The sequence below is a fragment of the Neomonachus schauinslandi genome, chromosome 8, assembly GCF_002201575.2.
Source record: "Neomonachus schauinslandi chromosome 8, ASM220157v2, whole genome shotgun sequence".
NCBI classification, from domain to species: Eukaryota; Metazoa; Chordata; class Mammalia; order Carnivora; family Phocidae; genus Neomonachus; species Neomonachus schauinslandi.
In genome coordinates this window covers 113,202,298-113,219,318 of record NC_058410.1, presented here as the reverse complement: position 1 = coordinate 113,219,318, position 17,021 = coordinate 113,202,298, and the positions used below count along the sequence as shown (strand labels likewise).

The following is a 17,021-nucleotide window of genomic DNA, read 5'->3' as shown; positions in this document are numbered from 1 at the left end:
CATGATCCCAGGATCTTGGGATCGAGCCCCACGGCGGCGGGGAGCCTGCTTCTCCCTCTGCCTCTGCCCCTCTTCCTCCCCCTGCTCTCTCTTCTCTCTCAAGTAAATAAAATCTTTAAAAACAAAAACGATGAGGGCTGAAGTATAGGTAGTATGCATTTCCCTGGAATGATCTGTGAAAGCCAACACTGACTTAAAAACCACCACCACGATGCTCTTTCAGGCACACTTTGAGAGAGCATCTTGCCCAAATCACACTGAAGTAGCCATCATCTACAGAGCACAGTACTGGGCACTCTGGGATGCACTGGGGAGCCTGCCGTGGTCTTGATCTGCAGAGCAGGTGGAGAATTCCCATCAAGTGGCTCAACAGCAAACAGCACTAGCTGCGAAGTTCTTAACGGTGGAGCAGTACTGTTAAGCTGATCTAGGGGTGTTAGGGAAGCTGAGGGAAGCTTCCGGGAGAGGTTTCTTAGTTGCGGTGACTTGCAGAGGTGCTACAGCCCTGGATTTTGGAGCCTGGTAGGTTTGGTCTTGTGCTGCGGCCGAGGCATGGGAGTTGTTCCTTTGGGAGGAACACTGCGGTCGCGTTTGTTACTTCATTTCTCTCTCCCACTTCACTTCATCCAATTTCTGTCCCTTGTGCGAAACATGTATTCATTATCCCAGGTATAAAACATACTAGTATTCATATTTATAGTCATTCCTCTGGTCACGGGCGTCCTGACTGCCATAGCCAGTGCATCCCAGAGTGCCCAGTACTGTGCTCTGTAGATGATGGCTACTTCCGTGTGATCTGGGCAAGATGCTCTCTCAAAGTGTGCCTGAGAAAGCATTGTGGCGGTGGTTTTTAAGTCAGTGTTGGCTTTCACAGATCATTCCAGGGAAATGTATACTACCTAGCAAAGGAAAATACCATTCACTGAATCCTCTGAGTTCAAGATAAACTACCATTTGGGGTTACAAACAGGAGAGAGTGAAACCCAAATACACCTTCCAAGGAACCAATTCAGAGAAAACGCATTAGCAGTTGAGGCAGAGGATTCCTATTATGCATATAGATGAGTTTTAAAATTGCAACCTGCTATTCAGAGCCTGAATATTAATCCCAAAGGAACTCATCCATAGCTTACTTTTGAAAAAGTAATTCTAAAAAGAAACAGGTACTAGGCACCTGGCTGGCTCTGTCAGTAGAGCGTGTGACACTTGATCTCAGGGTTGTGAGCTCAAGCCCCATGTTGGGTGTGGAGCCTACTTTGAAAAAATTTAAAAAAAAACACACAAGTACTGAAGAAAATCCTGATGCACCCCTGAATCAAGAGGAGACTGGATGACATCAGTATTCAGTTTCACTTCAGTAGGCAGTACGGTTCAAGCCCTATTTCCTAACTCCCTCTAAGAGAGTAGGAAGCAGAACTATCTGAAGAGGACCAACACCAAACCAATGGTTCGCAACATGTTTCTTGAAACCCTTAAGTTCTGCAAAGACAACACACATTCTGGCTGCATTCAGCTTCCTCCCGCCTGCACTTCTGACCCTGGATGGTCTTTGCTCTTCTTGCTTCTTTTTGAGGCTCCTTTCCCTAACCCAGAGAGGGTGCTAATGAGGGGACCCCACAGGACTCCTGCTCTGGTGGACCCGGAGGGCTCAGCAGAAGTCCCATTCCAGGAGCCTGTGAAGTTCCTGGTCAACCCCAGGCTGGGTAAACAGCTGTATAAATGTCCACCAACTGACAGCAATTGTCAGCAGGTGTCCCCTTAGCCTTGCTGCAGGGGAGATCCCACTGCCCCGCAACCCTGAGCCAGGTGGGAAGAACACATGCAAGTGGCCAACAGAAGATGGTCTCTTTATACCAACCAACCCAGAAGGCTCGTTCTCAAGGAAAAAAGCAGGCCCTAGTCTCTCCGAGACAGAAAAGCACATTGCCTAAATATGGTGATGAAGTGTTCCAGTGGTCTGCAATCGGGTTAAAAGAAGCCACCAGCAATCTGGCCCCTTTCAGTTACGAGCCACATTTGATTAATTTTTTAAAACATTTTATTTATTTGAGAGAGAGCACGAGCATGGGGGGGGAGGGGGGAGAGCAGCAGACTCCCCGCTGAGTAGGAAGCCCAAGTGGGCTCGATCCCAGGACCCTGAGATCATGACCTGAGCCAAAGGCAGACACTTAACCGACTGAGCCACCCAGGCGCCCCCACATTTGCTTTAACACACATCAGATTCACGGGGCGCCTGGGTGGCTCAGTCGTTAAGCATCTGCCTTCGGTTCAGGTCATGATCCCAGGGTCCTGGGATCAAGTCCCACATCGGGCTCCTTGCTCAGCGGGGAGCCTGCTTCTCCCTCTGTCGCTCCCTGCCACTCTGCCTACTTGTGATTCCTCTCTCTCTCTGTGTCAAATAAATAAATAAAATCTTAAAAAAAAAAAAAAACAACAGGGTGCCTGGGTGGCTCAGTTGGTTAAGCGACTGCCTTCGGCTCAGGTCATGATCCTGGAGTCCCGGGATCGAGTCCCACATCGGGCTCCCTGCTCAGCAGGGAGTCTGCTTCTCCCTCTGACCCTCCTCCCTCTTGTGCTCTCATTCTCTCGCAAATTAAAAAAAAAAAAAAAACAACACATCAGATTCACACTGTTTTCACACAGTTTATTCAGAAGTTTAAAATGTGGGCATTTTCCCCTAAAACAAATCATCCCTCCCTGCCACTCCCCACACAGAGACTATCACCACTCCTGTGAACTCTTTACCATGCTTACCACACATACTTGCAAAACACCTGGGGGTCAAAACCTCAACTATTTGGTAATACAACGAAGCGACAGAGTTACACAAAAGAATCTCATTTACTTCCTTTCACTAGCAGACCGTGAATGAAAGGTTAAGGGGCAAACATTACCTTCATCCAAAGTTAATACTTCCCTAGTATTTTTTTTTTCTTCCTCTAAGACATTAAAACCCAAAGCAGTTTCATTTACTCCTGTAACTCTGATATCCCATTTTTCATTTCTGAATAGCTAAGCCAGGACATACTTTCAAGGTGATCTTAACCTCAAGACTGGTAGAAAGCAGACTCCCAGCTGCAGCTTGGCCATGACCCTTTGCAACAGGCAAAATCACCACACAGGTGAAAATGATGCTTTCAGAGTTCTCAAAAACTTTAAAATAATGCATTAATATGGAGCCTCCACATATTTCTGATGCAGCAAAATTCCTCTCAAGGTGGTGGCAGCTGTAAAAGAAAAGGCACTTGGTGCTAAAATTCCGAGGGTCTCTCATGAGTGCCGCAGCAGAGAGGCCTGCTCAGCCCAAGCTGCAGGCTACCCTTTAGGGTGGAGAGGAGCATCCCCCAGGAAGGCCTCTGCAAAGGAAAAATCCGTAATCATGATTCCAAGGCAAAATGGTTACTTAAACCGGAGAGGACAAGCACAAAGACCGAGAGAGAGACGACAAAACACAGTTGCACCAAGGACTGAGGAGTGAACTTCACAGGGATTTGTAGGCTGGCTCCGCACTTCGTTCGTACTGGGCCGGTTCCTTCACTTCCAAGGAGGTTCTGGAGACCGAGCAGGGGCAGCACCTTAGCCAAGAGGGTTCCAGGCCTGCTGCCTCGGCCTGGACTCTCCCTGCTGTGTTCCCAGGAACAGAGCGAGTTCCTGCTGGCAGCACTTGTGGCTACTGCTGGTCCGCAACAGCATCTTAGGGATGTTCTGATACAGCCATGAAGAGACAGGGAGGGTTTTCCACGTGACCTGGGAGTCCTTGGCAAAGCCCAGCGGCTTGGGTCTTCTGAGAGCGCCAATATCCCCCATCAACACTCAGAAGAGCAGCGTGAGTGTTTCAGACGGGCAGGAGGAGAGAAATCAATGGGTTGAGGGTCTTTATCCCTAGTGCCATAAATAAAGTGCACCACGAATGGAGGCTATCGAGAGCCACTCGCCTGAGGCCGAGGTATGGGGAGAAACTACCATCACCACCCGCTCAGAGGATGGTGGATCATTTCCTTCAGCCAGAATGCTGGCTGCTGAGGCTTTCATTATTGCTTTATGTCCCTAGTACTATGGAAATTGTAGCTGTAAAGGAAAAGAAATACTGGTGGGCTTGGCAGAAAGCATGTCTGTCACAAAATCACAGAGATTGGCTGATATTCAATAAGTCTATGTTACAATCTCAATAATGTTTGATAATGGCTGTTTTTTCTCCTTCATTCTGATGAACTTAGGAAAACAAGTTTTTTAAAACCTCTATCAAATTGGCTCATGAGGCTTCTAAAGAAGCAGTACAGCTGTTTATGGCCGATGTAGTAGAAATGGTTGTCTTTGTTCTACAGGTCTCCGATGCATTATGGAAGAGAATCCACTTACTGTCACATTTCAGTAGAGTTTACCATGACACACTGGCGGGTTCCATAAACGTCTTGGAAACTCTTCCAAAAGACCGTGTGAGAGGAAAACCGTGATGTTGTACCAAGAACTCCTGCTCCACTGAGGATTCTGTTTCAAGGGTACTATTTGGCTGCTTTCATGTAGGAAGGTATTGCCCCCCGAGCCGTGAGGCCCTCAAAGCGCTTGTACGTGTAATTGATGAAGACCCAGTCTTTGTTCTTGTAGTCAGTCTCAGGGTGATTACTTGTAGCCACTGGGAAAGAAATAGATATGAGAGTTGATTCACTGCCTTACCCCGAGGGACTACGCAGTACTGAGGACATGACATTCGGAAGAAGATACCACAGTTTTTATTTGGGAAAAATTGTTTTTCACTCTGCAAATCTTCTACATTTGCTTCTCTATGTTCTTTGAACCTCCTACTTCTCACAAATATTTTTAAAGTTTTATTTCCCCATTTCTGTCATTTCAGGTTACCTAAGCTTTAATAAATAAAAATGAAAGAACAAACCTTTGTGATTCCCCACCCCGTCTAGCAGCTAAGCAGTCTCCATTCAGCAGGGTGTCACCGCTCCTCTCAGCATTAGCGCTGGGAAAACACTTACAAAGAACCAGAAGGACTAAAATTCCTCTAGCTGACCTATAAACACAACCCCCAGACTGGCGGGGGAGGAAATAATGTGCTTGTAACGCAGCAGGAGGCACTGTTGGTGCTGTTACCTGTTGGCTTAAGAATATCAGATTCTGGAAACTCATCGAAGTTTGAGGTATCATCAATGCTTTTGATTTCAATAGATATTGCAGCAGGTCTCTCTCTGCCAAGAACAGACATGCCAGAAATTACTACAGTTAGTAATCACGTGGGTCACAGCTAATCATGTCTTTCTCCACAAAGCCCCCTGGCCTGACACGGGGAAGACTAGCCACAGGCAGGCAGCCGGTAAAAGCTTCTGACACTGAGCAACCACGCCACCTGGCCACATCCAAACAAAATGAGAAAACAGAACTAACAATAATCCATAGCTGGGAAGAAAGACAAAAATAATGAGAAAAACTAAAATCTGAAGTTAACGCACTGCCCTCAGGGCCTGCCCTGTCTGTAAAAGGGGAACTAACCCTCTGGGCGCCCACACCCCCCCCCACCCCGGGCGGGGCACTGCCCTTCTACCAGAGGGGCTAACCAAGAGAAAGCTAAAAATATGGCAAAAAGGAGCCGAAGGTAAAACTGAGAATAATGCAAATCGAAACACAATTATGGAAGAGAGGACAAGGTCTTCGCCTTCTGTTTCTGTTTGGCAACTGCTGAATGCCGAGTAGAAAGGGCGGCCACTGGCCACACTCCACAGCCCTCCACAGCCCCGCCGTGGCCAGCTCCACTCTCCCTCCCCACGCCCCTCCCGCCTCCACTCAGTCCTTTGGACTCGTGCTCCCTATGGCCAGGGACAGCCCTGCTGGCGACCACCAACACTGCAGAAGCTGGTGTGTCCTAGGTAAGGGCAAGGGCAACACGCTTCTTAGGTGCTCCCTTCACCATGGAAGCCAAATGTCACTTCACTTAGGAAATGGCTGCTGGCTTCATCATATCCCCTGGCACATGGCTGACGGGAAGCCCCCACTCCCATCCTCACCACGAAGGAAAATCAAGAAAAGACCCTCAATCTCGAAGAAGCCCTCTTCCCTTACCTGGCTTGCCAATAATGGTGCTTCTAAATTACTATTAAGCAAATTACAGCCTTTCTGAAATAATCCTGAAAGTTTTTATATGGATATACCTGATATGTTCCCAGTCAACGCCTTCAAAAAAAGAATTACTTTTGATTTCCTCAACTCCAGGGGCTCCAATTCTATGTTCCCACTCACAGCAGAATCTGGAAAAGACAGAGGCCTTTCAGCATACCTCAAATAGTCTCTTTGGAAAAAGAGAAGGAATAACCTCCCCTTTTTTTTTTTAAAGAGAGAAATGGGAGAGAGCAAGGGACAGACCCAGGTAATAATTTAAGTTGGAAAAAAAAAAAAATGAATTCACTCATGTCAAAAAACCTGGGTGGGAGGTGGGGGAGATGTTCTCTGACTAATACCTCAAAATTAGATCCTTGGCTTTCTCAGAGATAGGAACTTCTGGAGGAAAAGTCAAAGTTTCTTTCCAGTTCATCACCTTCTTATATGTCTCTTGAGGGGTCTCAGAACAGAAAGGTGGGTAGCCTGTAATAAAAAAGGAACTTCGGAGCTTTTACACCCCAAAACTTTGAATCTAACTGAGAGCATTCTCCTTAATATGATTCTATACCTCTTTAACCCTCCATAACCTCCTCCATGACTTCCACTCATTCCAGAAAACATCTAATTTTTCATTTTCCCCCCAAACTCCCAAGCCCAAAGTGAATCTGTGCTTCTGGTACCACAAGGGAAGCAGCTAATAACGGAAGCTGGGAAAAGAAAGGAGGACATATACAGCATTGCACACGGGGAGTCACTGTGCCCAAAGAAGAAATGAAAGGATGAAACAACATCACTGAGAAATGACTGTTCTAGGAATATCCATATATATGGGTAAAGTGCAAACAAGTTGAACAAGAAAAAAGCATAGGTTTTAAAGGTGACCATCGTGCCTCTTTTTGGGAACTACAGACAAGGGGATAAATACTCTCAGACCATATTACTGCCCTCCACACAGACCACATCCGCCTCCACAGGCATCCATCCAATGTTCCCGAAGACAGCGCAGCCAGAAGCCATCCTAGTCATCCACAGACTCACGCACTCAGTACCACCATGGACATACTTACTTTCCTAGTGCTCTTGGGCATATGGCCACCCACCCCCCAGAGTGTCCCCTGAATACACAGACACACCATCTGAATAAGAGGGAGAGAGATCAGAGGGTTCCATGCTTTGAAGGCTTAGAGAGAGGAAGGGCAGAGCAAGAAAGTAAAGAGTATGTGAGGCAACGCCCAGTTAAAGTTCTCTGCATACAATGAATGTTTAAGAAATGCCAGAGACTGAAAGAGCTGCTAGGAGAGGATGAAAAGGGGGAAGAAGAACAGGGTAAATGATCAGCAAAGCAAGCACAGGATGCCAGGAAGCCAGACGACATAGGTGGCTATTTGACGGCCATGAGCTTTCTACCTAGGAAACTTCTCGTTGAAAGATAAGAGGGGAAAAGTGCTTCGATCACCCCCAAATGAAACAGTCTATTATCAATATGGGACTCTTTCCTGGCTGCACAGAAAAAGTCCTCTGAAAGCATGCAACTTACCGATGAGCATCTCATACATGATCACCCCAAGCGACCACCAATCACAGAGCTTGTTGTACCCGGTCTGCATGAACACCTCAGGAGCAATGTAGTCAGGAGTGCCTACTGTGGAGAAGGCCTGAAACACGTACCATACATCAGGGGGACCCCGCAGGCAGGAGGGTGCCCAGAGTTCTGTTCTAGAGACCAAAGGTTCCAAGCACCACCTACGGCTACCCACCAACTAACTGAGCAGGATGCCCAGTAGCTTAATGGCAAACCTGATTTGCCAGAGCACTTCCAAAATAAACTATAATAAAGCTTCGTCAGGGAGGCAAGAGATGCTTCCTACATACAGCCAAAGCCCATGGTCAATCAGGACGAAGGTATCCATCTTAACAACTAGTACCGTAATTTACTGAGCACCCAGTGAGTGCCAGGCTCCGTACCTCTTATATGCTTCTGAGCCTATTTCATCCTGACACAACTTAGCAAAGGACTTTATCAGCAAATAAAATCTGACTCCCAAAACAGCTTTGTTCATAGGCTCAGGACTAGTTAAGTGGCAGAGCCCAGTTTGAAAATGAAATACCCTGTCTAAATCATCCCTCTTTCTATCATAAATATTCCTAGATTTGGCAAAATCATAAAGGGAAGCTTTATTATTACAAGCTAGTCATAATCCTATAGGTTAGAGATTTATGTCTATTTACCAAACGTACTCATTTATGCAAACCGTTCTCAGGGGAATGTTTTCTAAATTCAAGTAATCCATTCTCATATACCAGGACTACAATACAATACTCAAAGCCTTCCAGTGTGCTCAGCATTTGGGCGTTTACAACATAGAAGGCTCTGATCTAAGCGCTTTTGATATTACAGAACTTCTAAGGTAAAAAATAACATCTGTGTTGTCTTTTGAAAATGTTTATTATGGAATACTGCAAGCATACAGGAAAAAAACAGACAATACAACATACATGTACCTATTGCCCATATTAAAGAGAGGTTAATCATCTGCCATATTTGTCTCAGATCAAAGACACAAAACTATAGAAACAATTAAAACCAGATAGTCCCTCCCTCCTTCCCTACTGAAGTCAAAACCACCCTGAAGTTGCTGTGCTATGCTTGTATGAATGTTTGCATAAATGACATTACTTCCTGAATATTTCAACTTTTAACAAAGGGTTTCACTCCAATGCTACACCTCGTGTTGGCTCAGCATTATGATTTTGCGATTTATTCATGTAGCTCTGGTTCACCCATTTCACTGCTGTACACATATTCCATGATACAAATGTCACAATGTTTTTTTATCCATTCTTCTGTTGCTTTCAATGTCTCACTATGACAACAGCCACACAGACATTCCTGTGACACCTCCTGGGCACTAGAGCAAGAATTTCTCTAAAGGATATACCAGAAGGAGTACCACTGGGTCTTGCATTACGAACATCTTCAACTTAACTAGACATCTTCCAACTGTCTTCCAAAGTGCTTAAACCTATTTAAACAACCCCAGTGGGGATGAGCTCCTGGTGTTCCACATCTCACCAACACTTGGCTCTGTCAGACTTTTAATTTTTGCCAATCTGATGAATATGAAATGGGATCTCGCTGTTTTAATTTACATTTCCTTTATCTTTAGTAAGGTTCAGCATGTATTCATTTATTGATTAGCCATTCAAGTCTCTCTTCTCTGAATTCCCGTTCAGATCCTTTGCCCATTCGTTTTCTAGTTGCATTATCTTTTTTCTTATTGATTTGTAGGAATTCTCTATGAATCCAGGGCATTAATCCTGATTCAGGACATAATCCTTTATAGTTTTACATATTGGAAATAACTTCTCCCAGGGTGAGGCTTATCATTATTATTAGGGTTTTTAAGTGATGTAATATATGTTATATACCCAAAAATGTGTAATTATCAAATTATGAAGCATAATAATAAAAATGAATAACCATGAGTTCAACCGAAGAAATGAATCACTACCAACATCATTAGAGCTAAACGTGCACTCCTCTCCCTTCCGTCCTCCTGCCTCTCCTAACCCCTATGGTTCAATTTTGTTTATCATTCCTCTGCTCTTAAAAATAAATTTAATTTTGCCCCACATCTGTCTCTAAGTGAGATCTTAGCCTTATTTTGGGGCTTTGTAAAAATGGTATCATTCTACACGTAGTCTTCTGTTCTTTGATTTTTCTTCTCAACGTTTTGTTCCTAAAATTGATCCCTGATGTCAAATGTAGCTGTAGTTCAATTACTTTCACTGCTGTAAAATATTCTACCCCACAATGTAACCATTTTCCTGTCAATGGGACAGGGGTTATTTCCAGTTTTTTGCTATCACAAAAATGCAATAAGCATTCTTATACATGGCTCCTGGTTCACAAGCACAAATTTTTCCAGACCATATGATTAGGGGTAGAATTGCTGGGTTGTTAGGGTATGCACATGAACTATAACATAATTCCAAAGTAGTGGGACCATGTGGCTTATCTTTTCATTTGTTTATGTCTTTCAATATATAGAAGGGTTTTTTTTTCCTTTAAAGCAAAATCAAATTTTCCTTTATGATTTGTACTTCTTGTATCTTAGTATTTTTTAAAAATCCTTCCTTACTCCAAGATCATGAATATATCACCCTATACTTTCTTCTAAAATTTTAAAGTTTTATTTTTCCATCTACTACTTTTTTTGTGTATACTAAAAGGTAGGAATCCATTTTTTCCATATAGAATTGTACACTGTTTTCTTTTAAATTAAATAATACAAATGCCAGTTGTTGTTTTTAAAGCTTTAAAGTCTGAGACATGGACTGTGCTCTCCTCAAGAACTATTTTCATTCTAATTATAAAGGTTAAGAAACTACAGAAACCCTTCAATTTAGAAACTAGATTTATCCCAGCAAAGCTGAATGTTAAGTAAATCTTATTTGCTAAAAAATTCTATTATAAAACCAGAGATGGGGGTGCCTGGCTAGCTCAGACAGTAGAGCATGCAACTCTTGATCTCGGGATTGTGAGTTCGAGCCCCATACTGGGCACAGAAATTACTTAAAAAAAAAAAAAAAATATATATATATATATATATATATATATATATATATAAGCACTGCAGCCAAAGGTTAACTCTTGGCTTGCTTTTAAAAAAATTTAGAAATCAGAAGATTCCTTACCTTTTGTTATCTTCCAAAACACAGGTAAATATCAGTTTCCCAATAATGCAGGAGCTATTGTTTGAGAAACAGTCCCTTCAGTGGAGGGTCTCAACCTTCACTGAACAGTAAAATCACCCAGAGTCCTTTCAAAAAATCAGATACCCAGATTATATACCCCAAACCAACTGAATCTATCTCTGGGAGTAGGACCCAGGCATCAATAGGTTCTAAAGTCCCCCAGGTGATTCTGATGTGCAGCCAAGGTTAAGATCTACTACTCAATGGAGAGACGTAATAGAAGCATCTGACCAAATTTGTTCCTGACATTATCTAACCCTCAACAAGCTAGGCAAACAGTTTTTCAATCACATACAGAATGCAGATACTTAAAAGAGTATCAGAGTCCCTAAGGAAAGGAGACTATCATGTGAATGACTATAGCAACCTTAAGTATCCCCAAGTTAATGTTAGGAAAAGATATCAAAGATGAATTTTAGTTACTACATCTCCAGAAGTGTTTGGTTTAAGATAATGCCTCTCCCAGTGCCCAGCTGACCAAAAAAATCATTATACTCAAATAATGGTCTGGTCTGAGACCCCACCGATGGGCCTCAAAAAATGCAAGCCTTTCTTTTGATGCTTTCTTAATCAACCTTACAGGCATCCATTTTCACTAGGACAGACAGCTACTTACCAGTGACCTACTAACCAAGTTATTAAAGATACTACAGAGAACTCTAATTCAGTATTTTACTAAGAAGTCTGACTGAAATACAGTGTTTGGCAAACCCACCAAGTTACTATTGCATACACCGACAAGCAGAAGTGCCACCATTTCTAGATGATACATGTACGTGACCATCATTCCAAATTAGCCGTCATTTTCCACGGCTGCTATTCTTGCTTTCTACAACCGTTAGTTTAGCTTTACCATCATTTATTTCATCCACTTTGGGTTTCTAGCAAAGCCTAAGTATGCGGTGATACGCCTTTCTATTATCTCTGTTCTATAATTTTCCAATAACTAGACCCTGGGACATAGAGATTATACTTCAGATATAAACCAATGAATCAGAATAAAAGTCTGCCTAGACAACAATATTTCACCGGTGAATTTGTTCTATTTAAATACTTCCAACATACCATCAAGGTAAATGCAATAATGTTACTTATTTTTAAGCTTGTAGGGCATAATTTTATGTGTACATACTTAAAATACTTAAAAGCACTTTCCTTAAATTTCTCTCCAATTTTTATCAAGTTCTCTTTTCCACCACAAAGTAGGAAAGGGTGAGGCAGGTGAACTGAAGTCTTGACCTGCCTAAGTGAATTAAAATTTTAGAAGTTTGAGAACCCCTGCCTTAAAGCTCTGGGTAGGTATCTGTAACTTAGTTTCATCTTGAGAGACCTCCAGTTTAAATATATCCCCTTTACAACACCATAAAAATAGGGAACGGGTGGAACAGGAAGGAAAGCGGCTGTCACCAACATAAAGGGTCAGAATGAGGCCCTCCATTAAAACAGTCACAACCAAAACAACCTAATATTATCTTTCCTCCTTCAAAAGATTACCTTTGGTGCCACCAGCAGTGACAGTGTCCTATTAAGGTAACCTTAGAAGCAAGGAATAGATATGCTGTAAACATTTATTGAATGCAAATTTATGTACCTATTTTTAAAATTTATTCATACTCGGTTCGTAGCATTTAAAAGCCACAGATATTACTTACTAGCTGACGTCTATTTCTTTTCCAGGTTTCTGCTTTCCTTTTGGAATTCATGTTCTGGAAAGCTAAAAGCAGAGAGAACAAGTCCTAATCAAAGTTCAGACAGGTATGTTCACTACTTTTTTTAGGCTCTGGTTCAAGCCACATGAGGCCTTAAAGTCTTGCTTTTCCACCCATACATCAGTAATGCTAGGTAACACACTTCCCAGCAAGTCTGTAAATCCGAATCAAAGGCGTCTGATCTTTAGCATTAGCTCAAGAATCACACAGTCACGTGGGTCATGCGGCCAGAGAGGACACAGTCCTTCATCAGAATTACGGGGAATATGGTTTCATCAGTAGCAAAGGTCCCAAAGTGGACCTAAGACATTGATAATTTCTCAAAATTACCATCAAGTTTCCAAAAGTAATAATTGGTACATATTCAGAGACTTCTGAATATAGAACACATTTTTGGCATAAGCTTCTCCAGGATGAACTGTAATTGTACTACATAGTTTCAATGGTTTAACAGTGCTGGAGTGAAAATAACACTTCTAAAGATCAATTTCTGCCGTGACAGAAAGAAGCACCTAGGATAAATCCAATCTGGGGTTGGTCCCAGGACTTTTTCCTCTACTTTTGCTTGCCTGCCCTGTATTCATCCCAGTAACCTTCTCAGCAGAGCTCCAAAGAAGGCTCTTTTCAACATCTGCCTTAATATTACTTGGTAGCACTCATCTTGCCTCATCATACAATAAAAACCACAGGCACACCTGGGAAGGTATTTTTATTCTCTAGACTCATGCTGTGAGAATCTCCTAATTCGTCCTGCATATTTTGGTTACCAGGCGAACAGCTCTTCTAGGCCCAGGTAAGGGATAAAAAGGCTAACACCACTGTTTACACTTACTGAAATCACTGGGGAGGCTGTGGTTCAGATTCCTATAAAATTCTGTTCTATGTGCTTTTTTCAGTCCTGTGCAAAGGCCAAAGTCAGAAAGCTTCACATGTCCCTATGGGGAAGAAACAAGGTAATAGATGAACATTCAAGGATGTGGAACAGACATATTCTCTGGCTCCTTACAGTATCCATTACAGCTCCATAAAGTATGCTGTCTTTTTTTCTTTGTTTATAGGGAAAAATAAAAAATGAAATGTTAAAAGATCCATTATACTAAATACTACTAATAAAAGTATTTCAATTTTTGCATATTATCTTTTTGTCCAAATATAAACTTCCCAACACAATGGAACCCTCCATGGCATCTAAAGATACTTTTACTACTTCCTTTTTTTTTTTTTTTTTAAGATTTTATTTATTTGACAGAGAGAGAGAGAGCAAAAGCAAGGGGAGCGGCAGGCAGAGGGAGAGCTCTCGGAAAAGCAGACTCCCTGCTGAGCAGAGAGCCTGACATGGGGTTCAATCCCAGCACCCTGGGATCATGACCTGAGCCGAAGGCAGATGCTTAACTGACTGAGCCACCAGACTCCCCACCCCCCACACCTTTTTTTAAAAGCAGGCTCCCATACTCAGCATGGAGCTCAATGAGGGGCTTGCACTCAAGACCCACAGGTCAAGACCTGAGCTGAGATCAAGAGTCAGACTCTTAACCAACTGAACCACCCAGGTGCCCCTCTTTTACTACTTCTTAAATTCACTCACTCAAATGTTCCTATGTTTCTACATGGTTTTCAAAATCACCATTTTTAATGTCTACATAAAATTCGAATGACTTAGGGGGTGCCTTCAGCTCAGGTCATGATCCCAGTGTCCTGTGATCAAGCCCCGTGTCCCTGCTCAGCCAGGAGTCTGCTTCTCCCTCCCTCTGCTCTTGCGCTCGTGCTCGCTCTCTCTCAAATAAATAAAATCTTTAAAAAATATTCAAATGACTTAGTACATCATTGTTTACCTAACCATCCTCCTAATTCTGGATCCTTACTGCATTTCTAATTCTTCACTCTCATATAATGTGGATTATAAGGACCCCTGATAAAGACCCCTGTGATAGAGTCTTTGTTCCCAACCCTAACCATGCATGGTACAGAGGATGGTCTCAATAAATGATTGTTAAATAATGAGTAAATGAACAAATCTTTGTTCATGTAACTTCTCCTCTTGAATTGTTTCATTATGATACAGTCCAAGGAATAAATTATTCCAAAGACAGAGAATGAATGTTATTGCACAGTTCCTGACAAATGCTGCTATACTGTATTTTAATCATAAGTGTCTGGCTTTATCATTTTCTTCAAGGAACACTCACACCTCCTCTGAGCCAGGCCCCATGCTTTAAATGTGTCATCTCATATATAACTCTTAAGCCCTTCACTTCACTTCAATGACTCAGACTCGTTAAATGGCTTGCTGGTGAAATGGCAGAACCAAAGCCAGAAATCAGTTCATGTTTCTTTTCTCCAGACCAGGATTACCTACCCTTTCCAACGCCCTGATCTCATCTGGAAAATGGAAATAATGTTATCTTCCTGGCAGGAATGATGAGAATTATCGCATGTAAGGCTCCTAACCTAGTGCCTGGCACATAACTAGTCCTGAGGAAGAGGCAGGTGGTCTTGGGGCAGTGAAATTTCAAGTAGATAAGGAAGTAAAGCCAAAAATAAGGGAGGGAATCCTGATGTTCGGGGATCTACACTGCTCAAGGTCGCACAATTAGAAGTGGTGTGGCCAAGGTTTAAGCCCCAGTGACTTCAACATTTGTGGTCTTTCCATACCACCTTCCTTCAGGACATCTTTAGGCCTTAACATATAAACTTCTCAGGATACAAGGAGGCTACAGAAGCCCTGCTCAGATGGGTCAGGTTTTACACTGTTTTGTTTTGAAGAAATCCCATTAGGTTTGGCCGTGTGTGTGTGTGTGTGTGTGTGTGTACGCATGCATGCACAACAAAGTAAACTGCCAAACGAAGACAGCTTTGAGCTTGCTAACCTGGTATCATTTTTTTCAGATCTGCAAATAACTTGTACAAGTCAAGGAACAGAGTTTAATTTCTAGTTCTCAAAACTACATTTTACCTGGACCTCTCTAAGAAAGGAATGTGTCTTAAAAAGCAGTATCTGGAGCAAATGCTACTCAAGCCTACATTTTCAGGGAATTCTACAGCTATTCTAAGTATGCAGCAGGAGCTCAAAACATCTACAGTTTCACTTCTAGAATCTGTATGGCTGAACACCTAAATAAGCTTGCTTGTGAGAACATTTTTCTACAAGGCTGGGCTAGGATCCTGTAGAGAGCAAATGTGTACCTGTGCACCTAAAAGGGTTCCCCACACCTCCTCAGCTACATTGAGGCCCAAGTTCTTGGCCTTTCAATATGTTTGCTGGACCTCCACATAGACTACGCGGTTCAACTAAGCCTGCACTAAGACAGCCAGGGTACAGGACCAGGGCATCTGAACTCAACCACATAAAGTAGGGCCAGTGCTCTATTAAAAGTATATCTAAACATAATGACATAGAAAAATAATTTTATATACATCAACATTTTAAAAGCAGAATACCAAGCTACTTTTAGGATATTAACTGTATATAAATCATAGACACAAACAGTAAAGGTACTAAGGCTATTGTACCAAAATAGTAGCTACCTTTGAATGATAAGATTATAGGTATTTTTCCTCTTTATTTTCTACTATGTATACAACATTATTCTTTTTTTTTTTTTTTTTAAGATTTTATTTATTTATTTGAGAGAGAGAGAGAATGAGAGACAGAGAGCACGAGAGGGAAGAGGGCAGAGGGGGAAGCAGACCCCCTGCTGAGCAGGGAGCCCGATGTGGGACTCGATCCCAGGACTCCAGGATCATGACCTGAGCTGAAGGCAGTCGCTTAACCAACTGAGCCACCCAGGCGCCCTACAACATTATTCTTATGATGAAGAAAAAAGCTACTAACCAGAAATTATTTGGTAAATCTCTTGCCACCTTGAAACAGAAAAATAAAATTTTTTTAAAAATTATACCAAAAGTTCAGGTTTTTCAAAGATCACAAGAAAATTATCAAAAGACAGCAAGAGGGGTGCCTAGCTGGCTCAGTCAGTGGAGCGTACGACTCTCGATCTCAAGGTTGTGAGTTCAAACCCCACACTGGTGTAGAGGTTACTTAACATACAACTTTAAAAAAAAAATGGCAAGAAAGAAAAATACCCTAAGAATTAAATTCACTGTTCTACATAAAAGAAAAGTTCAGTCCAGACAACAATTCTATGTAACAGAACATAACATCCTAAAATTTTAGAGCTGGAAGAGACTTTGGAGCTTCTCTGGATCAATATATTCACTTTATAGATACATAGGGTCTGGACAGTGGGGAGACTTGCCAAGGAGCAGTCAGCAATCTAGCAGCACAGGGATTCTCTTCTCATTTGCTGTGAGTTGAAGAACCAAGCAAGTGAACTCATTTGCACGTCTATGATTTTTTTTTTTTTAAGACTTTATTTCTTTATTTGACAAAGAGAGACACAGCGAGAGAGGGAACACAAGCAGGGGGAGTGGGAGAGGGAGAAGCAGGCTTTCCCC

The 17,021-nt window shown here is 42.4% G+C and overlaps 1 protein-coding gene across 3 annotated transcripts in view; it reads right to left on the bottom strand.

The window, feature by feature from the left end:
- Nucleotides 1–2,629: 2,629 nt before the first annotated feature.
- The window catches only part of STK38 (serine/threonine kinase 38), a 40,662-nt gene continuing 26,270 nt past the window's right edge, over nucleotides 2,630–17,021 (bottom strand). For all 3 annotated transcript variants that reach the window (XM_021684688.1, XM_044917465.1, XM_021684687.1), the window contains exons 8-14: nucleotides 13,399–13,501; nucleotides 12,510–12,571; nucleotides 7,637–7,754; nucleotides 6,459–6,582; nucleotides 6,153–6,248; nucleotides 5,101–5,195; nucleotides 2,630–4,633 (exon numbers count right to left, since the gene is read on the bottom strand). In XM_021684688.1, coding sequence (XP_021540363.1) covers nucleotides 4,503–4,633; nucleotides 5,101–5,195; nucleotides 6,153–6,248; nucleotides 6,459–6,582; nucleotides 7,637–7,754; nucleotides 12,510–12,571; nucleotides 13,399–13,501 — 729 coding nt within the window. In that variant the 3' untranslated portion in view covers nucleotides 2,630–4,502. The remainder of the gene's footprint in view (nucleotides 4,634–5,100; nucleotides 5,196–6,152; nucleotides 6,249–6,458; nucleotides 6,583–7,636; nucleotides 7,755–12,509; nucleotides 12,572–13,398; nucleotides 13,502–17,021) is intronic.